At 41.9% G+C, this 23,558-nt stretch overlaps 1 protein-coding gene across 1 annotated transcript in view; it reads right to left on the bottom strand.

The window, feature by feature from the left end:
• Positions 1-40: 40 nt before the first annotated feature.
• slco2b1 (solute carrier organic anion transporter family, member 2B1) overlaps positions 41-23,558 on the bottom strand; it is a 31,411-nt gene continuing 7,893 nt past the window's right edge. Inside the window, exons 5-15 of the mRNA XM_073478802.1 lie at positions 22,634-22,858; positions 21,374-21,472; positions 15,385-15,515; positions 11,414-11,513; positions 10,921-11,085; positions 10,574-10,763; positions 9,867-10,011; positions 6,353-6,513; positions 4,514-4,578; positions 3,848-3,968; positions 41-3,201 (exon numbers count right to left, since the gene is read on the bottom strand). Of these exons, the coding sequence (XP_073334903.1) occupies positions 3,006-3,201; positions 3,848-3,968; positions 4,514-4,578; positions 6,353-6,513; positions 9,867-10,011; positions 10,574-10,763; positions 10,921-11,085; positions 11,414-11,513; positions 15,385-15,515; positions 21,374-21,472; positions 22,634-22,858 (1,598 nt within the window). The 3' untranslated portion in view covers positions 41-3,005. The remainder of the gene's footprint in view (positions 3,202-3,847; positions 3,969-4,513; positions 4,579-6,352; positions 6,514-9,866; positions 10,012-10,573; positions 10,764-10,920; positions 11,086-11,413; positions 11,514-15,384; positions 15,516-21,373; positions 21,473-22,633; positions 22,859-23,558) is intronic.

Genomic DNA, 23,558 nt, shown 5'->3' with positions numbered 1-23,558 from the left:
AATGTAGAAGCAGCAGAAACCACAATGAAGAAACCAAACATCTGTTTATTCAGGTTTATTAAAGTTCACTCAGACCGGCTTCAAATTTCTCGGCTCAGTTTAAGATTCACAAACATTCATCAAAGGCAGAACGACCTCAATAATGAGTTTCACCTCCGAACGAGGCTCTGATATAATCTGTTTCTTTGTCTCTCAGAGTTTCGGGGCTGAACTTCTCCTTTTTGTTCTGTGGCCTCATAGAAAGATACATTTTTTAAAACACTGAAAAATACATGAAAAAGTGTGAAGGAAACCAAACTAGTGTAGCATTTACAAAAGAAAGGAAGAAAAACATTTAACAACACAAAGTGATCTCACTTAATACAAATCGAGTAAAGAAGACTAATAATTTTAAATTGTTAAAGATTTTTAACTTAAATTTAAAAGTCTACTTTTCTTGGTCATTTTCAGCTCATCAGTTTCCTCGATTTTTAGAAGTAAAGTCAACTTTTACAATTTACAGTGAGTTTAACTCCAACAATCATTTTATTAAAGCAGATAAAAGATGAAGCAGGAAGAAACAACATGTTTGTAAAAAAGGTCCAGACTGTTTCTGTGTCTCGTCCGTCAGCAGAACTGAGTCACTCGTTTGGTCCAAAGTCACATTCATGTGCTGCAGCTCAGCAGAATGAAAAAAGTCCCAATAACTAAACAGATTTTAATAAATGTTCTTACAAAATATATATGATTGTTATTTTCAAAATAAAAGCCCTGTTTCAATGCATGTATAAAATGACAGACATGAATTCAACAATAACAAAAAAAACAAAGACAGTGTCGCTGATCACGAGTCCGACTGATCTGTAGGGTTTTATATCGGCTGATTGTCCGTTCGGCTCCCGGGGAGAAAAACACGAAACACAACATGAAAGAGACGCATTTAAATTCACAGTCAACGTTAAGATGTCGACACATTTGTGAAACATGGAAGTCTGACATCTCCCACAGTGTGAAGAGTAAAGTGTGTTTTCACAGAATAATTTGGTGTTTGACCAGCTGCAGGCGTCTGTTGCCCAGTTTTCTGTAGCTTTCCTTTGTTTTGACCTGATAGATTGATGTAATATTCTAGATACCAGATGGAAAGATGGATTCTCGTGATCACATGACCTCCTGAATGAAGCTGCGAGCCTGATCACAGTGTCCTCGTGTTGTTTTAAGGTTTCGAAGCTTATTAATCGTCAGCACCAACATTTAAAAATGGAGGCGTTTGTTTGTTCGGGCTCACTGCATCGTATAAAAACAGACTATATGTTTCATTAATGTCACAGTTTATTGATTAGCTTATGTACAAACGCCAGTAACCTCAATGGAAACATGTAGTGGTGGAAGTAACTAAGTACATTTACTCAAGTCCTGTACAATTTTAAGGTATTTGTACTTTCTATAATTCGACCCCACTACATGTTTCTACAGTTTTCAGTTACGATTTACGTTATAATTCAGATTAATACAAAGTAAAATCAACAGACGATGTAATAGGATTATGAGGATTATAATTATAGATGAGAGCAGCTCATCCGTGGCCTGATGTCATGCCCCGCCCCTTTTTGGGTAAAAACAGCCCGTCTAATTTGATCGATGGTAAATCCAAATGTTGCTGATTTAATACCGTATGGATTTTTAGCTATTAGGAGCCCAAACTGACGACCAGACAAACATTTAATGTTGCTGCTGATCTGCGGTCGACGTCATTATACAGAAACAGTGGATGATGATGTCCAGGTAACTTTTCTGTCATTAAGACTCTTTATTTTACTGTTTCACTGTTTATTCTGTGACATATCTGAATATTTATTGTCACATTTCATTTGACTTTCATTGCAAATCCATGCACACGCATGTACGCACCCATATCCCGAACTAATCTTGAGCAGTGAATCATCTGTCTGATGTAAACTAATCACATCGCTGTGGTGAAACAGAACCGCTGTCTTTGTTCTGACGACCTTTTGTGTTTAATTACGTGATCGAGGAGGTGAGAACGGGTCGGTTCAGCTCCACTTCCAACGTCACTTTATGCTGTTTACAAGCTTCATTGTTAGAAGGCAGCTCAGCTCAGTTTATGTGTTATGAACATTAAAACAGCCTCTGCTCCCGGAGCTCTGTCCAGTGGACAGACTGGTGAACCAAACTCCATTCTAAAAACAGCAGTTTTATGGTCGGCATTATGTTTTCACAGTAAAAACTGTAGTTACAACTTCACAAAGGCTCTTTTCTGTTTCACTTCCATCTACAGACACAATCGGCTCACATGTCATTTACTCAATGACATCATTAACTAACCTGTGATGAGGTGTTTGACACAGATGGACACGTATTGACTGGCCGGATCACAGTTTACCATTTTCATCCTCTGTGGACGACTTAAAGCCACAGATCTCTTCTCTTACTGTCCTTCGCTCTTTGGGGAAGTAAATAACATTTTAATTTAAGCCTTTGTTTTCACCCAAAAGGGAGAATAGTAGTTCTGGCGTGTGGCTGCTCTCATCTGTTGTGATTAGTTTTATAGTCTCATAGAAAGAAGCTAAAATCAGCTCCACTTTTACCAGCTGCAACTTTAAAGCGATTAAAAGTAAACACATTAATGCATCAATAACTATAATCCAATAAATCATCGTGTTTGTTGTTTGTTATCGGGCCACTCAGCACAGAGTGCCGTTTGTTTTGGTACTTTCAGTACATTTGTGTGTTGTTTCTCCTTTTAGGTGAGAAGAAAATACTTCTTCCACCACTGGAAAATATTTGCAGATTATGTGTTGAGTATTAGATATAAAAATAAAATATCACAGAGTATCTTGGCCTCGTTTTGCAGGCGGACTGGTCCTTTACATGAGAGGAAGGAGAAACACTTGACTCACAGCTTTGGTTCCAGCTTTCAAACAAACTTTCTGACCTCCTCCTCGTCTTTTTCCTCCTCTTTCAGCCTCTCTTTGTCTTTCTTTCCCTTCGTCCTCTCTCGTGTTTCTTCAGGTCTTGATGCCCTTCAGTTCTTTTTCTTTGGACGAAATGTTCTCCGTTTTTTTCTCTCCGTTCACCAGCTCGTACCCGCCTTTTCTTTCCGGCTGTGGCTCCTGATGTCTGGCCATCCTGCGCAGGACCACGACCGTCAGCAGGAAGCAGAGCAGACCGCCGCACACAAACACCACCTGCACACCCAGAAACCTGCACACAGAAACACACGCAGGTGATCACACACAGTCGTTCTGGTGCTGTGGAGCAGCTCCAGGCTCACGTCTGAGGACTTTCCAGGACTTTCCAGGACTTTCCAGGGTCAAAACCACAACAAGCTTCATGTTTCTCAAATGCAAATATCTTACAGCTGCTGCGGGACAGGATTCCCCCTAAAATAATATTTCATAGTATTTCTGTTCATGTGAATAAAACGTTGATTTCCTTTGGTTGTGGGTACGGTGGCCCCCAAGGGTCAAATCATAGCGACAGTTCAGATGACACAAAAGGTGGGACGGCACTTCTTGTTTGTGATTGGACTGAACCCAGTCGCTGGCAACAGGAAATGTCATTTCCTGTTTCTGTGGTGTTCGGCCTCTGTCCTGATTCTTTGAAGCGTCGTTTCAAGTTATTTAAAGGGCTAGTTCGTGTTTTTTATACTGCAAACAGGAACTGCTAATTTGTCATATTTTAATGATGCTAACCAGCCAAATGTAAACACATGTGGGCCGACGGACGTGAAAATGACCCAGGATTACAATCTCGGACCTGTGCAGGTAAAATTAAATTCATCCCACCTTCACTAGAGAAATAAATCCGCCTGAACGAGATCGTGTGTCACCTCCTCTGACCGACTCACCTCTGTCTGAAGCGGTCCAGGTTGTAGTAGAGACAGGAAGTATGTTTGCCGCACTTTTTGCCCCACAGGATGCAGGTGGTGTCGATGACGCTGCCGTACAACACCGGGCCGGGCATGAACGCTACACACACACACACACACACACACAATGGATCAAATGATGCCTGATATTTCTTGTAAGCAGATCCTAGATCAGTGAATAAACTGCAGGCAGCCTTCAGCAGGTTTGAGACTTTAAAGGAACAGTTCACCCATAAATGTAAATCCAGCCATCATCTCCTCCTCCACGCTGATGGAAAGTCAGCTGAAGTTTCTCGACTGCCTTTCAAGGGTGTAAATAACGTCTTTTCAAAAATCAATTTCTGATCTCAGGGCCTCTGGAGACTTGATGAGCTGTATGGAGATATCTGATGTTTCTTTGGTTGTTTTTCTGTTTTAAATCGAGTCTCCAGCTGCTTCAGTTGTTTAGCAGAAAACTCTGTTTTACTGTGAAGCTCCAGAAATGTTTTACCTGACTTCCCATCGGCATGGAGGGAGGAGAAGATGACTGAGTTTACATTTTCTGTGTGAATTGTACCTTTAAACCACAGACCTGAAGTGCCTTGCTCAAAGCTCTGGGGGAACTATATGTGACTCAGTGACTGGTGATGGACTGGTTTGACTCACCGAGCACTCGGAACAACATGTACTGAACCCCCACCGCAAACGACTTGTCCTCTGTGGGCACCGTCCTGCAGCAGAGACACAAACAACACACGCATGAGAGAAAGATGCTGATTGGTTGAGTGTTTCTGTGTCTGTTGGTGTGTGCGTTCATCCTTGTGTGTTTGGTTTGCAGACGTGCTGAAACAGAGCTGAGCAGCCAGAGGAGTGTTGATGATGACAGCACTGACAGTCGCTATGAAAACATGCAGTCAAAGGAGTTTTGATTTGGTATTGAGTCATTTCAAGTCTCTGTTTCTGTCTGTGTTTTGTGTTTCTGGGTCAGAGGTTTTGTGAACTCCTCAGCGAGGTGTGGGACAGGTGAGGCAAACACATTACGTGATGAGAAGGCGACAGGTGCATGCAGGTGGTCTCAAAACAACAAGTAGTTAAAAGTTAGATGTAGTTTGGCTGCTGATCAACACCATCAGCAGAGGCTGTGACACGGAGCACAGGAAGGTTCATTCAAACACCGTGATGGTGGGAACAGGAAAACATAAACGATGTGACAGCTGGCAGCTTAGTGAACACAGTTGTTTACATATTTGCCTGCACATAGAGCCAGTGGACCCTATATCAGAAAAACATTTTTCGACTGGGAAAACTCATGTGAACTCGGAAAGTCGGAGGAAATGTTGGTACACGAGTGGTCGAGTTGACGTCTTATGACGCTGAAACAGTTGTTGTGCTGATGATAAGAAACTTTTACCAGAGTCATGTCTTGTAAAGTTATTGTATCGTTTCCTTTGCTCTTTGAGCGGCTGTCAACATGTTCTCTTTGTCGTCCATGTTGCTCCCACATTCAGACATGATGCTCATGAACACACCGAAGTCAGAAGAACGACTTCCCAGCTCATGAAGTGTGACGATCCGAGGATCACGTGATGCAGCATCACTAACTCACCGTGTCACGTCCCCATACTGCCGCTACACTGCTCCTAACGTTCAGCTGCATATTGTATCTTTCGAGTTTAATTCAGAGGATGTGCAAAACCGATGCTCCAAAAGGACGCAGGTTACGAAGAAGACGGCCATCATGTGTACCTGAACACGTTGTTAAAAGCAGGTATATCATCAGTCTAAGACATGCTGCATTCCAGACAACTCCTGCTAGAGGAAGTACAATGTAAGGCCACTACTCGTCACATTTATCCACCCTGATAAAGTGGGTTGAACGTATTTGTAGAGGACGGTATTATTATAAGGCGAGTGAATGAAATGACTGGATTTGACTCAAAGTATAACATTTCTGTAAAATACAATGTATAGTGACGTCTGTTACGTCATGTGTCAGGAGGCTGCTGCTCAGCTGAGGATTCACTCGAGCACACTCGCCAAAGAGACGTCAGCCAAGTGTTTTGTTCCCTTTTGGCGTGACGCTGACTGGAACGCTTCGAGGACAGACGTCCTAGGAAATTCCGATCTCTGACGGAGTCTGGATCATGACACTTTGAACGTTTTTGATGAAATTAAACTATTTCCAGTCACTGACAAAATCAGAAAGAAAAATGAACCCCACTCCCCTTTCTGACCTCCCTGCTCTCAATTCTGTGTAATCCTAAAACAGAAAGCTGGAGCTCTTTCATACACATCTGGAATTTGTTTTAATGCTTTGCAGCTGTGAGCCGCTCCTCCATTGTGCTTTTCTACAAAACAGTCAGAAACAAAGTGATTGTGTAACTGGGTCAGAACTCGAGATGATGAGGGAGCAACTGTGACCTCCGGAGCTAAAATAATGAAAGTGTCAGTGTCCTTAAGTTAAGAAAACACATGCAGCTTTTTTGTATCTTCATGCTCTCATACCTGAGTATCATCATGTAGGAGGGCGTCTGTGAGAAGGAGGCGATGAAGCTGGTGACACCGAGCAGAGCCATGAAGGGGAGGAGGAGGTGGGAACATCCGCTGCCGCAGGTTCCAGGAAGGGCGAAGCCGAGACCGCTGACACACCGACACTCAGTGTAGTTCTACACAAACAGACACACACACCGTCAGGATACAGGTGGAGACAGCGCCCCCTACAGCAGGGGCCAAAGCTGAAGCTTAATGGCCGGGCCATGGAAACACACATTGTACTGTTGGGACGGGACGAGGATCCCAAGTTCACGTCTTGGACTGTCGTCCTTTGCAAAATATCACTTTGCCCACTGAACTCATTAGAAAAATAATCTACCTTATGGCAGCAGGTCGTTACAGACACATCGTGAACAAACAACAATGAGCTAAAAATGTAAAGTTTGTCCTGAGAGTGAAAGTGATGCCATGATTTATCCTCCTGAAAGATCAGCATGTTTATTTAAAACTGAGCCAGAAGTTGTTGAGAAAAGAACAGGTGAGCTAACATCTGTACAGTTCATATAACGAGTCAAATCTAGAGGAATACATGAGGAAACATCTGTTTTAACACCTTCAGAGTACAACTGTCAAAGAAAAGGGTCATTTTCTAGTTTCAGCTCCTTAAATGTGAGGATTTGCTGCTTTTCTTTGTCTCTTCTGACAGAAACTGAAGAGTTGTTGGTTGGAAAAACGAAGAAATCTGAAGACGTCACTGTGGTCTTACTGTGGGCTCATGTTTTAAAGACCAACCAAAGGTTGCAGCACCTCTCTGGAGTCTGTTTGACGAGGTATGTTGTGGTTGTGTAGTTTAAAGCTGCAGTGAAATGATGACACGTTTGTGTTTTGAACATTTCCTGGACGTGGCTGTTGGTGAAGTGATGAACCTGGTTTCTCACACACAGTTTGGGGGTCGTTAGTCACTTTTCAGATGTGTCTGGTTTTCTTCATGCCTCCTAAATTACTCACACTTCAGTGTGGGACTTTTCTTGTTGTCACAAAGTGACTGAACTGGTGACTGTCAGTTACAGAGAAGAGACAGTGAAAGTCAACTGGAGATGAGTAAGCAGCCATCACTGTTTGTCAAAGTTTCCCCCTGTTTTGTGTCTGAATGACATCATCAACTTCCCCCTCCCTGAATGTTGTCATAAAAATGACCAACCTACAAAACACGTTCACTTCACCCGTGAGGTTTTAGAAACAAATTCCTCTGGGGCTGCTGCAAACATCTGGACATGATGTTACATCTTTCTACACGTCAGGCCAGTTATATAAACCTGAAACCCAACTTGAACTTTCATTTTCAAGTAGGAAAATGTAGGCTTAGTGCCACCATGAAGATTACAATCTTAAGTGTTTCCATTTAATTTCATTGTCAGGAAGATGATGAAACTGTGAGAGGACTTTACAGTTTCACTGTCAGATCTGCAGAAAGTAGACTTCACATTCAAATCATTTCCTGACTTTAACTGATTGGTAACTAAAATGAAAATGTTTCTTTTTCAATCTGTTAAATTTAATTGACAAGATAAAATGCACCAATCAGAGGAAACCGTCTTACTGTGTCTGGTTCTCTGATGGTCTGAGATTTTCACCATTATCTGTAAAAGTCTGATGGATTTTCCAGCAGACTCCTCAGGGTTTAAGGGACACACAATCTTTCTTCCAGCGCCACCATCAGGACAAATTTTCCACGTGAACAAAGACATCAAAACCTAATGTACAGATTGTCAGGAAGCACCTTCCTGCTCCCCAGTGAACTCTTTGAACTATAAAAGGATTTAGGGGATATAATCTCAGAAATTGATTTTAATATTCAAACATATGTTTTCATGAGTGTATAATCACCTGAAACTAAAGCTGTTGTGTTGTGTAAGTTAAGAATGAGTCTTTTATATCTACAGAGGGAGCAGCTCTTCTTCCACGTGGTCCGCCATGTTTCTACAGTAGCCCAGAATGGACAAACCAAACACTGGCTCTGGAGAGAGCCTTCCATGTTTGTTGTGTTTTTAGCTGCAACACATCCTCACACCTAAATGACTGAACAGGTTGATTGTCAGCGTCTCCTGAACTCACATGTTGCTGTTTCCAAAAGCATCGTGACCGTCGCTTCGTTTGTACCAGACTTTCGTCGTACAGTCGCAGTTTTGTTAGGTTTGGAAAGACATTGTGGTTTTGTCGTTATAATACATCTGGACGCAGCGTCCCGCTGACCGAGCTGGCCAACTTCCGGTTTAGCGCCTGGCTAACTTGAATGAGAATAAAATAATTTAATCGTGCGGCTCTTCTAGACTTTCTGAATTTTATTTATTGGACCGAATGGCTCAAATTATGAAAGTGAGACGAGGAATTCACGGGGGTTGTGAGGTTTAAAAAAATGATCCACCATTTTACAGATCCTTCTTTCACCATGTTAGCTTACGGGAAAAGGCCTTTACTTTAGTGCATCACGTGACGATGTAATTACACAGTTTGGCCACGATAAAAACTGGCTTCAAAGCCTGGCGTTCATCCTGGAGGCCTGGTTAAAACCACACTTCTCCTCAGTTTCTTGGCAGCTGTAATAATCACTACAGCCACTAGAGCCCACCTCCTCACAACACACACGTATATATGGGTCGTAATAAGCTGCTTTCATTCTCAACCGATATGGTTGTTTTTCTGATGAAGACAGGGTCTGAGGTTGAGACGAGGTGGTTGGTTGCAATCTGGAACTTCACCACTAGGTGGCCCTAAATCCACACAATGGACCTTTAGTGACAGTGAAACTGAGTCAAACTGGATGTGTGGGAACCCATCCATCCATCCATCCATCCACCCATCCATCCATCCATCCATCCATCCATCCATCCACCCACCCCCCACCCATCCATCCATCCATCTAAATAGTTAAGTGTTTGAAATAGTTTGTCAGTGAACTTTAGCTTCCAGCAGCTTTCACTCCCTCGACTCACTGAGGGTCACACAGGGAACTTTGTTTGGCTTCGACATTTGTTTCACTTTGCATATTAATGCTTTGTTTTCACTGAGAACACTTCCACAGAAATAGGTGTTGGTTGAATAAAAAAAAGGGAATTCAAGTAAAATCAAAAACAGGGTGTGACAGTAGGAGAGACAGTGAGGTGAAGGGAGAAAGTAGATTATAGTTTATATCTAAAAGAGCCAAAGCAGCAGAGAGGATGAACTCTTTGCTGCCTGCAGCTCTGAATAAAACAAAGATGTATTCAGTAAAAGACAAGATGTGACGTCATCCGCTTTCACAAGAACCATGAGCATTCAGTGAGTAAATGGGAACTGGCAGAAGACAAATTAAGAGCTGACTGGTTCTGTGTCACTGCACGCGATATGAATTTATAATGGAGGCATGGGTTCTGACCCAAAAAAAAATTCTGAAGCTCTGTGTCAGTCAGAGCGTGTGACAACAAGATATGTGAAAGGTGAAAATATGCACGACAATCTCGGAGTGAAATGATAAAATAATTCTTACTGTGGCTTTGTTGTTGATGTCTGCCTCCATGGAGATACAGCCAGCGTGACAGGGAGACCTGAACTCCACTCCGTCAGAACCACAGACCGGGTTAAAGGCCTCCTGAGGACACCGACAGCCAGCGCTGCACGACAACGCATCCGAGCTGAAAACAAACACATTACAACACAAAAAGTTTTCAGGGTCCGTTGTTACAAAACCTTTCAAAGAAGGAAATGTGTTTCTAACTGCCCTTAAATGTGACACAAATGTTTTTAAATCGTCACTTTCATTGTGCACTTTTCTGTTCTTCTGTGGCATCAAAGTAACAAAAGTTTTGTTAACTTTTGTTCAGTTTCACTCAAGCACCGACGTCATTGGCCACAAAAGGACAAGGCCCCTGCAACAAAAGTCAGGAGCTACATATTTGTTCTGCACTGCAGAACTATCCTTTTAAAGAAGCCTGAAAAATCTCAACAGAGTCAAATTAATTCACCATCAGCAGTCAAATTAGTTCCCTATTAGTAATTTTCGGTCAGCTACAAAATTAGTTTAGCTGTGAAATGCGTTCCCTGTCAGTGACTAAATTAATTAAATTTCAGTGATGAAATTAGTTCCCTGCCAAAGATGAAGTTCATTTCCTGTCGGTAGTAGAATTAGTTCCCTGGCAGTGCTGAAATTCGTTCACTTTGCTTCTGTAATTGCATATAAGCTGACGGTGCAGCTACCTCGGAGGAAAGACTCCGGCGACCTTCTGTGTGGGGCAGCCGATGAGCATCAGCGGCGTGGCGGAGAACAAGCAGATCAGGATAGCAGCTGTGCACAACTTGCTGGCACCGTTGACTGAAAGATTCAACCTCCTCATCAGGACTCCACCCAGGACGGTGCCCAGCACTGCCAGCGGGATACAAACTGCTCCTGAGAGGAAGAAAGCAGGAAGACAAAAATGTCAATTTAATTTAATCCCAACGTTCCTGTTTTAACTTCGTATCACTTCAGTTTGACACCACTGGTACGACACATGTAATGAATACATCCCAGGAGATGAACTCCACAGACTCGTGTGCACTCTCACCTATCATCATGGTGGAAAAGGAGACGGTCTGGCTGAACTGTCTCTCAATGAACTTGGCCATAAAGGTGGCGAGGCCAGCCAGCAGCGCCGCCAGGTTGACCTGGGCCAGAACCACCAGCAGGTAGATGGGGCTCCGCAGCGTTCGCAGAGCGATACGAGGAAAACCTGAGGGCAGTTACGGACAGCGTGGAAGTCAAATCATTAGTTTATCAGTTATTTACTCTGGTGCTTAAACTCTGTTACTGTCATGTGCCTGAATAAATCCTGTTGTGTAGCAGAGTTTTAGCTAAGAAGATAATTTAAGGACAGAAAGCAGGTGTACTGTAAACATGTTACACTCTTAAAACGCAGATGTCAGAACCAAAGCTGCTGGGAGTCTCTTTGATTTAGTGCTGACAGTGAAACACTTGACCCCTGTTCACTGTGGATATCCTTTAGTTGCCTCCGCTGCAGCCTCATCAGACAGGAAACAGAAGAGGAGAAGACGTCTTACTTTTGAGGAACTGTAGTAGAGATGGTTCCTGGTCTGTCTGCTGCTGCTGCTGCTGCTGCTGCTTACAGTCCGGTTTGGATTCAACATCGTCTGCACAGTCCTGGACAAATATGGAAGCAGAACATCACATGCTGGACTTGATTTCAAAACTGCTTAGTCTGCGGTTGCTGCTACTTTTAGGGAGTCTGCTGGGGCCCTGCTGCTGGAAAGGTTTACATTCACGGCCTGTAAGACACTGAAGATAAATAAGTCCTCTCTACGCCACATGATGAGGCCGCTGTGTTATGAACTGTTGTGACAGCAGACACAGCTCACTACAGATCTCTCACAGGAACAGCTTGTTGCTCTGGAACAAAGATGTACTTAGTTAAAACACTAAAGTCAGATTTTAAGGTCAGCAAAGGATATGAGCCATGGGATAAAAATGCTCACAGGTAGATAAGGTGAACTTTTAATCAGATGGTCAGAGATCCCAGCAGGTCTGAGCAGGCAAATATTTTGCTTTTCTTGATTTTGGCTTCTGATTGATGGTCGTCAACATATTTAGACAAAGCCTGGAGCCGAGCCTGGAGGTAAACTCTGGATTTATCACTCGATCTACGTTCCAACTATGACGGATGTCTGCAGCCAAAAAAGGTTTCTTGGCAGCATGTTTGGATCCAGCTCAGACATGGCTGCTGATGAAGACCCTCACTGCCATTATTATTGGGAACTCATTTCAAATTCACCTGGAGACAGACGGCCATAAGTACCCTGCCAGTCGTGAAATTTGTTCCCTGTTATTAGAGAAATATCTTCCATTTCAATGATGAAACTAAGTTCCCTTTAATTCGTAAAGTCATCTATTTCCCTGTCAGTGGGTACATTTGTTCCCTGGTGGTGAAACAAATCTCTTTAGATATTATCTTTAAAAATCTCTCATCAAAAACAGAAAGAGCATGTTGGGAAGTCTTGGTGCCAAATTAAACCCCTGTTGGAGGCTGCTGTAGGTTCATAAATGTCTCAATAAGATATCAGATGGTTTAAATCCAGTGATGTTGCAGCGAGCCGATCGACTCTGCAGTGAAATCCTTCGTCAGTTTGTGGAGGAGTGGCGGCTCCGTTACCAAAACATTCAACCGCAAACGTTTTCTTAAACTAATGAGGCGTTTGCCAGCAGGTTGCTCAACACAGCGTCCTGCTGATATCACTCCCTGGATTGAAATACACACCAACACACACAGATGCCAGAGTCCAGAGTCCAGAGCCAAACCTCAGAGTTACATTTAAATTCAGTGAACTCAGAGTTTTAATCAACTTACAACATTAAATGTTTTTGTAAAATGACAGCAAGAAAACCACGTTCAGCCCTCTGGGACAAACAAGAAACAGTTACAGGAAGTAAATGTTTATGAATTCAGATTATCTCCTGATCTTACAAACACAAATACCTTTGTAGGTAGGAGGATTTTTGATCATTAGTATTATTTTTAGGTGTGTTAGCTAAAGATCACAGCTGACTGATCTCAGTCTGTAGAGATCTGGTGGAGCTGGTACAAACTGTGCTGGAGGTCATTGAACTACAGTTACATCTCTCTTTTGACTTATAACAAATCTTTCCTCTCCAGCTTCAGTATATATGAAGTGTAAACCCATCGTGACGTCATCCATTGGATTGTTGTCTACTGTTGGAGCCAGAAGTGACCATATTTGGACAAAAGGGTGGATCTAAGGAAGACATCCTGATTGGATCTGACCAGCAAGCGAGGACACGCTGCTGAAGCAACATCTTATCAATCACAAAGTAGCCACACTGATAAAGGACACCCTGCTTTATCGTCTGTTTTACTGTAAATGACTCCATAATTTACAAAATGAACATCGTGCTGTGTTGAAGACTTGAAACTAGAGCTTGAGACCACAAACTCATCAGGAAACGGTTTACTGACGTAATGAATCAACTAGAGGGTCATTTTCTCATAAGCTTACATACAATCACACTTCTTTATGCAAACAGTGGAGTCGCCCCCTGCCGGCCATTAGAAGGACTAAATACCAGAAAACCTCCAAATGTGGTTGTATTTAGAGAGCTGAACCTGGGAAACCGAGGCAGCACTGGTTTTATCCTTTGAATTGATGATAAATGACACACGAAGACAAACATCAGTTAAAATCTGTGTTTTTATGTTTTGTGGTGTTGAATAACTGCACATTATATTTGACATACTGCAACTTTAACATCCTAATATTTGCTGTTTAAAACTGAAACTGATGAAGTCTGGCTGACTGCAGTCTGCTGTTTATCAATCAGGGAGTCATTTAGAAGGAATCTGTTGAGCAATCGTCGCATAAATCACCTCATTTTTCACCATTTGTTTTTGTCTCGAGCACCGAGCCAAAGCAAAGTGAAACAGAATCCTGCTAGAGCTTGTTGAGATTACAGGGATTCAGTTAAGAAACATTTTTTATTCATATTTTTGTTAATCTTAATCATCTTTGCCAACTTTAATATGCTGGCCTTGTTTATGTTTGTGTATTTATTCTTTTTTCAAAAGTATTTTAATGACTTTAATTACTTTAATAAAAAACAATCTGGCACATGAGGCCAAATCCAGAGAAAAACGGGGCTCAGAGACCTTCTGTCTGTTACCACACAACGTGTTTAAAACCACATTTCATTTAGAAACACACACTGTCAGTGTAGACACAGGCTCTTCCACAAGATAACGATAATTTTGCACGTTGTATTTTGGTCCTGCAAATTCCCGAACAGAAATAAAAGATATTTTTAAATCAGCTCAGCCGCACCTCTCAGGCTCATTTCCTGCGGCTCATTTCCAAACATCAAAATAAACGCTCCCTCCTCCGGCTCTCGCTTCTGCTCCCTGAACTGACCGAGTGCCATTAAATCGTTTGATTGCGGCAGTTTGACCTCAGCTGATCGTTATCACTTCTGTGAGTATGATAAGTCGCTGTCACGCAGGCTGCTGCCAATGAGATGTTTGTCTGAATCAAGCAATAAGCTTATAAACACATAAACACTCTGAGGAAACCACAGAGAGCTGAGAGTTCAGAGAGTCGTAAATACATCTTGGAAACCGCCTCACTGGGTTCTCAGGTATTGAACTATTTTATTCTCAGGACTATCAGCTGTCTGGATTGGCAGGCAGGATGTGAGCTGGAATGAATGATGTCTAATGAAGATTAAAGGCAGATTGTAATCTTGGAGCCAAATACAAAGTGTGTCACTCACATCAACATGGATTTTTATAAGATTGTGTTAATCTCAATGTGTTAAATTAAACTCACACAACAACTAAGTGATTTTTCTCAAAGCTCCAACGTTCTCTATGTGCTCAATGTAATGTGACATAGATCTGTTTTAAGAACTGCACGTCACATTCGCCGTCGCCTCCAACATTGGTGATCACACTCCTTCATCCTCAAGTTTATTGTTGTACCCCTTCATTGTTGTATATAGTATTTCAGTGTTTTTTAATCGTTTTGATAATCACCTCACAGGTTAGCCAGTTAGCTCGCCTTGCTGACAATAAAATGAAGAAAAGGACTATCAAGTTTGTTATGTGCCCAGTTCATGAGCAATGGTATCAAACTGTTATTACAGCAAACAAGGCTGCCGAACGGACAACCGCAGTTCAAGTCACACCAGTGGATAACTTTAAGGACTCAGCAGATATTTCGAGCTGTCTGTGGCGACCAAAACCACTATTTTCTATGGGAAGTTGGGCCAAAACAGGTATTTTAAGCCAACACATGATGTTTCCTCATCAAGTGTTTTATGTGCCTAAACCTAACCAGAGCATAGACACTGTTGCGACGAGAGAGAAATAGAAAATTCAACCTAAACAAACGTAAAGTTGCAACATAAAGAAACGTTCAGTTTGAACTCATATGTGCTTTTGCAGAAATGTACTTGGCTAACATTTATTCTGGAGATTGGGTCGGACATGCAGGCTTTAGATTCCACTCACCTCTTTGGGCATGTTTCTGGGGAAGAAGAGGTACGGCAGCGCAGTGAGGAAGAGGAGGCAGGAAGCCACCAGGAAGCCGAGCCACCAGGCTCCAACCCAGCGCAGGTCCTTCGAGTCCAACTTGATATCATCTGGAAAAAGAAGAAAAGTAAAGACTGAACTCTCGCCTGTTATCAAACAGACAAAGAACAAAAAAGGAATGAAAAGGCAGCCTGAACTATTCAAAATATTATGACGAATAGTTGATTATCTTTTTATGGAATATTATTGGAGCATTTTACGGAGCTTGAGTCTTAAATTCAGTGAACCTTGAATGTCTTTATGAAATCTGACTTGTTTTGACATCTGTTTCCCAGTTTTATTGATTTTATCAGCGTAGTCATGTTGCACCAGCATAACCCTGCTTCAATTAAACAAACCGAAACTACAGGCTTAAAATCAGGGTGAACTGTTGACTCATCTGATCTTAACGGTTAAGGTTTGGCTGCATAAACTCAAACTCATACTTGGTTCAGGACGTCACCTGATCACCAGGTTTTCAAACTGTGAGGCTCCTCTCCAGGAGGCTTCAGAGAGCCAGACGGCTGGTAAAACATTTATGGAGTTTTTGACGGTCCACCGGGATTTTTCCCGTTATGCCAGATGGCCGGTTCATCACTCAACTGTGGGTGAGAAAGGGGGGAGGGGCTCTGTTGCGACAACACAGCGACATGTTCGAACACAAAAGATCTGAGCAGTTGTGAATGCTGCTTGGCTGCTTTTGTTGGATGTCTGCCTGAATTTAAAACTGACTCCTGAGAGCTGCTCTCATCTCCAAACCTGCAGGTCGACTTCAGGAGCAGGAAGATGTCGTGGAGCTAAAATCAAACCGGCTCTGAGAACCGTTCTATTACCGGTATCTACTGTAAATCTTTGACTGTATCACTGCAGCATGTTTTACCTACATGAGTAGCCTACTGCATGTTCACGTACGGTAACAGAAGACAACAGTACCGAGCTTTCCATATACCCCAACAGAAGAACAAAACATTTGTCTTTGACCACTTACAGTATTGAATGTGCACACAATTGAAGCACAGTCACAGCCATAAAGTTTAAGTTTTTAAAAGTGAATTATCAATTTGTATAGGTTTATTACACTGTAAGGCATTAATATAAAACCATTTAGTATCACATACGTGAAACTGAAAACTGAAGTATACATACTGACTCATAGATCACTGCTCGTTGAATAACACAAAGATAGCTAGCTGAACACGGCAATATCGTCGCCGTGTCACATGACCGCTCAAAAATTAATTTATTACAAAATCAAACATAAAATAATTCAGATGTATTTTTTTCTCCTCCACAACCTGAGAGAGTTTCAGAAGCAGAGCGTTTTGTCTGCCTGATTTGTTGACCGTGATCCCTTTTCTTTGATTCTTCTGCTTCCGCAACGGTTAAGTAAGGTACATAGTTAACAGTGAAGTAATGTGACAGTCTGTCATCATCATCCAATTGTGTTAAGAAGGCTCAGTCCCTTGTTATTTTATTTATTGATGCATTATTTTGAGGTAATTCATATTTGTACAAGACATTTTTTTATAAAGACACAGCATTTTTTTGAGGAGTGTTGGTATCACATTATTAAAGAACAAGTGTAGTGTAGTGAGTTACTTTCTATATGAAGTTAAAAAAGGTAAAGAATAATGTGTTATCCCAATGCTGGAAGTTAACTGGTGAAGTTATATGGCCTACTTCTCTGAGCACATTTTGGCTCTTGCCACACTGGATGTTTGAGTTAAAGCTCACCAGCAGCCAATTAAACAACACACATCATGTTGGTGAGTCACATCACATCAACAGATGGTTTAGTAATAAAGGATAAATAAAGAGAAAGAATAAAGAGCTGCTGAGTCACACAGCGATCCTTTATTCCTCAGTGGCCACACACATTCACTCACACAACCGTTTTTTACTTTCATCCTCGTGAATACAGGACAACGTCCTCACGATTAAACATGTCCTCACTTCTCAGGTCAAAGTTCAGAAACTGGTCCTCACACACACACAAATGCACCACCCATAACAAAAGAGTCCTACACAAACAAACATGTTCTCCCGAACATACATATTATCCATGCATGCATAAACACATACACCCGTTTTGTCCACACACACACACACACACACACACACACACACACACACACACATGCTGACTTGCACAATCACCTCTTGCCTCCATTCACACACCCGACCTGGAATCAGGAAATAAGCTTTTGTTTGAACAAGCCTTTAAAAGAAAGTCAAGCTCCATTAATCTCAGAGGCACAAACACGACCAGCGTCTCAGTTTCACTGAACATCAACCAACTTTCACTCTGTGGCAGAAATAATGAGCCCAGAGACGCTCTGAGTGTCTGCTGACTGTGCAAAGATTGAAGCTATTAATCATCTTTTTATATGAAAATAAAGTCTCAGATTTACGTTGATGACAACGGCCTGGTCACCTAGAATTAAGAAGTCAACAGAGAAAACCTTCTCCTGTATACTTTAGTGATGAATTCTGAATTTTCCAAGAGAGTACGTTTATTTGAAGACATCATCATCAGGTGTTCTGAGTGAGAACGATGAATTGGGACGGGTTTTGCTTTAACGTGTGGTTGTGGGCTCGTCTGGAGTTTGTAGTAGGTATTGAACTGATTCTAAGTGCTGTATCGTAGGCAATTGGACATGATACAGCACTTATAATAACCATGACCCTGATGACTGAGAACCTTCATCAACGTATTGAACTCATGTTTGTGAGTATTTGAGCTTTGTTTCGCCTTGAGTGACATTAATTGGCTTCTTGATAGAGCTTTTTGATACGGGTCCAAAGTTGTGAATGAAGGTGTTGTCACAGGTGCCGTTGCTGGGTTTGTGAGGTGATTACTTGGGGATTCCTTCTTGTGTGCCATGGTTATTCATTTGTTTCCAGTAGCGGGAAATTTTGTTTGGGAGCTTGTTTTGTTTTGCGTGAGGTTCGGGAGTTTTTTCTTCTTCCTTAGTTGTGTGAGAAGTGAAAATCAATGTACGGTAAGAGTTATCTGGCTGGTGATTTAAAGTAATGTGATGTGAACTTGTGTTCCCAGGTTAAGCGACACGACCCCTTTGGGTTTCGTCTTGTTTGTTGTTTTACTAGTGCGGTTGTGACTGTGGTTAGAGCATTAAAGCTCAGGAGGACATCCATGGTTCATGGTGAGTCGTCAGATTCTGGTTGCTGTGCCCCTGCCACTGGGCTTCAGTTGAGTAACTGCATGAAGACCGGGGTCGAGTCTAGGTAGGTAGATCATGGTTAGGCAGTCAGCTAGAGGGGCACGCTCGTTTTGCTGTATACCATAGTCTGTGGTTTGTGCACCAGTCTAGTTGTCACTGTTCATTAGATTCATTCCACGCACACTTGAGTACGTTTGGAGAGCATAGAATTTTTTTTTTGCTTCGCCCTCAGAGGGTTAGGTTTAGGTTTAACAGGTCCTGGTCACACTACACCAAGTCAGCAGATGTATAACAGCCCTGAGTTAAAACAACACAAACGGCTGCGTTGGTTGAGTGTTTCTTCAGGTTACAGTGAAATAATGAAACACAATCCAGGAAGTTCAGTCTGAGTAACTGATCCATGAATCTGAAGGTTTATCAGAGGCCAAAGACTCCACAGAGGTTTGTATTACGCAGACAGAAGTTTCCAACTCTGGAAAGTTTTCACAGTGGCAGTTTAATTATTTCTTTTCTTTAACCGGGATGCTCTTTAGGTAAACAGTAGAGATACATTTCATTTTTAATCACGTGACAAAAGAATCTACCTGTAATGTCTGCTTGCACATATCTTATTGGCCAACAGAGCACCTTGCTGGGTGGTGTTGTGTTTTGTTGCAGTCAGCCTGGTTGTTGAGCCCAAAAAAGCCTGTTTTTTCAAGATGGCTCACTGACGAGTCATTTCCTGTATCTGTGCCATGTTTCACCACTGCCCCACCTCTTTTGGACACAAGCAGCAGGTCCCGAGTCTTTTCATTCCAAAGAGAGACGTGAACATGAGTATAACAGATTCTTTCACTGCGTAGTCACCAACATAAATTTTGGACACGTTACACAAGCCAAGTATCTTCTGAACATCCTGACACTAAAATGGCATTTTTCAGACGGAGAAACAAGTTGACTTTGAGACCAGTGTCTGCCTCAGCAACACCCTCTCGCAGGATCTGGAGCTAGCATATTAAGATAGCAGATAAAAATTAGCAGCTACATGAGGCACAATCATTAAAATTTTGACTGTATCGAGTGTTTTTTTTGTGAAAGGGACAAACAATAGCTCTCAGTAATGTGTTAGTTAGAGACCACAGAGTGCTGCAGGGATGACGTATTTTAGTCTGCTAACCTGGAAGTTAGCACTGCCCTGGTTCCCTTGACAAAAAGCTTATGGGATCATTCAACTGGATTTGGACAGGGCTGAAACTGGTCTGAAAAATTCAAAGGTTGAAGCTGTGAAACGTGATGAAGCGTGATTAACTGATCAAAGGTGAATTTATCTTTTACGTACAGGAAAAATAAATCATTAATAAATGAATAATTGCTCATGAATACGGCACAGTTTCTAAAGATTTCTTCAATGTCAAATCATTTCTTGCAAGTTGCTTCCTTCTTGCGCAGTGTCGTCACTCAGTGTGAACACCCTGAGGGCCGAGCGCTGCTGCTGCACGTCTGTTTCCCACATGAACAAAAAGAGGTCAGGCAGGGTGTGAGGTGTCAAACGAGTAAACAAACACTGCAGCCTCTGAACCAAAGTGACTCAGGGCTGAGCTTTACGATCAAAATCACTCAGTGTGGTCTGAAAGAATTAGGTGGAACTGCTGTACAAATGTTTCTTTATGCTGTAAATTATGGTTCTTAGAAAGAAAAACGAAATCAGCAGGTCAGACTCAGAAATCAGAAGCACACAGAAAAGTTGCAATTGGTGCCAGGCCGGCCTGTCTGCTCTGTTTAGTCCAGAGACACAGAGAAGAGGTCAGTGTGTTTACAGGGGAAACAGCAGATAAATTACTGTATCCGAACACAACCAGAGGTATATGTTGACTTGAACTCACCTTGTGGATGTTTTTTTTATTTCACTTGTCTCAGTCTTTCGTCTCGTCTAATTCTTGTTGGTTTTTTGACTCAGACTTATTTTCCAAAGTGTCTTTGCAGCCAAGACAAACCACATCTTTAACTACATATCCTCGTGTTAGACCGGCAGTGTTATGGTCAAATATGTAGAATTTCATACTTAACTTTTAACTATGTCCAACAATGTTAAGTGTAGTTTTTAATTTCTATTTTCTCTCGCTCGGAGTTGTAGTCAGTAATGCAACTCCTTTTGGCAGATTTATCTTGTTTATTGTTCTACCATATTTAAAACAGAATCAAAGGGCTGCACTGAGTGAGTCAAACTGTATCTCAACCATGAAAAATGAACAGTAAGACAACAGGAAGAAGACTATTAAATGGACATTGTTTTGTTTTTCTTGGTTTGATCTCAAGTCCATTTAGAACCTGCACTGATTTAAACTTGACATGTAACGACTCGAGTTAAATCAGATGTCAAATAACTTCACACCAGATGTGCAAAAGGGTTCAAGGAGTGGAAACCTTTCGTACTTACTGAACACCACATCACTCAACTACAACAGCGTGAATGTTATTTCCTTGTAGCTTTAAAAACTCCCTGTCAGTTATTTGTCTTCTTTAGCTGCAGCTCTGTTTTTATAGCTGGTACTGAGGAAATGACCAACATTAATCAGCTGTTACAGTTTTTACTTCACACTTGAACACACTGAATCCAATAAAACTAGAAGTGGCTGCCACATACAGGAAATCCTCCTCATATTGCATCACAGTAAGTGTTATAAAAGAGGATGACTTCACTCGAGGCATTCTAGCCTAGCGATCATGTCAGTGTAACTGTGAATCATCAGAGCAGTGTGTCTCCTCACCTTTGGAGATCTTGTCAAAGTCGACATAAAAGCGCAGCATGAATGAGCCGGTGATGAAACCAAAGGCCGGGCCGATGGAGGTCACAGCGAGAAGGATGCCTGAAAAACACAAATATTTCAGTATCTTGCATTTTTTTAGCGCATTGTGTAACTGTATTGTCAGATTTATCTTTGAGTAAATGCTTTAGTATTTATTCAGTAGTATTTCAGTTGAGTATTTTCTTCTATTTCATTTTTCTCTTAGTACATTCCCAACCTGCAGTGCACTGTTTGATCAATAAAGGTGAATCTTATCATCTTATTCAAACGAAAGAATGTTGCTGAGTTGTTGTCTGCTAATATATCATTGAAATAAAAATACTGTGACAGTCAATGAACAAGTAATTCTTAGTTCTGATTTGTGGATCAGGCTCAGCTTCAGACTCGTTCCAGGAAACCAATAAAAACAGGTTTGTTGAGTAAGCAGAGCGCCTGCAGATTCCACTGGCTGGTGTTACAATGCAGGATGTGCACATGCTGCAGGGAGGCTGCAAACACCGTCAGATACATCAGTTTTATCCCATCAAACGTTCTGACAGAGGTTGATTCACGTGTTTTGGGGTGATCACATGGCCTTCTTTTGTTCTGTTAACTTCTCCTCACGTGGTTTTATTTATTTTTAATGAAACACAGCTAAACTCCAGTATGTGGTCCAGCTGGCAAGGAAAATGTGAGCTCACCAAATAAATTGGTGACATTAAACAAAGTTTCCATCCTCCAACATAAAAATACCACACACGCCAACCTTTAACATGTAATTATGACCAGGAAGGAGTTATGTTTCACAGAGCTGTTATGTAACAGAGGGCCTCAAGAGAGACATCACCCACACTACGTTTTATACCCATTTAATGTGCCGGAAAAAATTTAGGTCCTGTGTCTATGTCCTGTGTGCTCAGGAGGCTGAGATGAAGCAACAACAATATGTTGACCACAGCTGCGGTTTGATCGACACTGCCCCTTTGAGGTTTGGGTTCTGTTTGGGTTTTTTTGCTATAGGGACATCAGAACAAGGAGGATGTGGGTGCATGACATGATCCATAGGAGACAAACATAGGGTGAATGTTATCGCCTAGGCCAGGAAAAAAGGCAAAGAGCGAGGGTGATGTCATCAGCGCCTCTCTGAGATTTGCAAGGAAATGATTTTATTGACTTTACTCAGAAATTCAGAACTGGACTGTTTGGATGAAAGATGATTCAGTGTTTTCTGATCAGTCGTACCAAGGTAGAGCGGTGAGTTCTTCTTGCTGGCATAGTCGTCGATGTAGGAGATGCCGAACGGCTGGATGGGGACGGCTCCGATACCCAGCAGCAGCTGACCCAGCAGCAGAAGAGGGTACACCATCCGCTGGGTGGGGCTCTCCTGCAGGCTGCAGCTCTGATTGGAGGATGAGGTGATGAGGGTGCTCTCTGATTGGCAGAGGCCAGAGCTGTTATCACTGGAGGCTGCAGGGAAACAGAGAAGAAGTGAGCTTAATAATGTGTTCAAGTAAACATGTTCTGATGTTACCACTAGTGGGACAAAAAGTTTTTCTGGAGGGCGGTGGAAAGGTCATGTTGACAATAAACTCGGAAGCTGTTTACTGAGGTAATACATTAAGTGAGGAGCAGGCTAATTTTCTCATAAGCTTACATACAGTAACTGCTATCAATTAAATGATGATATCATCAGAAATGTGGCAGGTAATGTGGCAGTTAGTTGGTGCTCCTGTCGCTGGGCAGCCCACTGAGCCCACAGTGTAAGTCCAATTGTGTTCAGAGCAACATGTCTGTGACCATCACACATTTTCTGATAGTTTGATGTGAAATGACTTATGTGGTTTGGAAACTGTGGGACAGGGAACAAGCTGAATGTTAATAAAAATTGGAGAAAGGCTCAAACCTGCATTAAACTTTAATGTGAGAAGTTTAAAATAATATGAGAAAGTGGCAGTTTGAATGTATGAAGGATGAAGCTGACGGGATTCAGTCATCAGATTTCAAGGTGCTTTGTGATGAACTGAAGTGTCATGTGATCAACTTTTAACCTGTTGGTTGTGTTAAATGAAAAGTCAGAGGATCATCAGAGTTATTAAGATACACGTCTGGATCATGAGTGTCTGAACCAGTTGTTGTTGAGATTTTTATTTCAGAAGAAAAACTGTTA

The sequence above is a fragment of the Pagrus major genome, chromosome 13 (genome assembly GCF_040436345.1).
Source record: "Pagrus major chromosome 13, Pma_NU_1.0".
NCBI lineage: Eukaryota > Metazoa > Chordata > Actinopteri > Spariformes > Sparidae > Pagrus > Pagrus major.
Note: the sequence above shows the minus strand (reverse complement) of the source record. Positions and strands in the feature narration are given on the sequence as shown.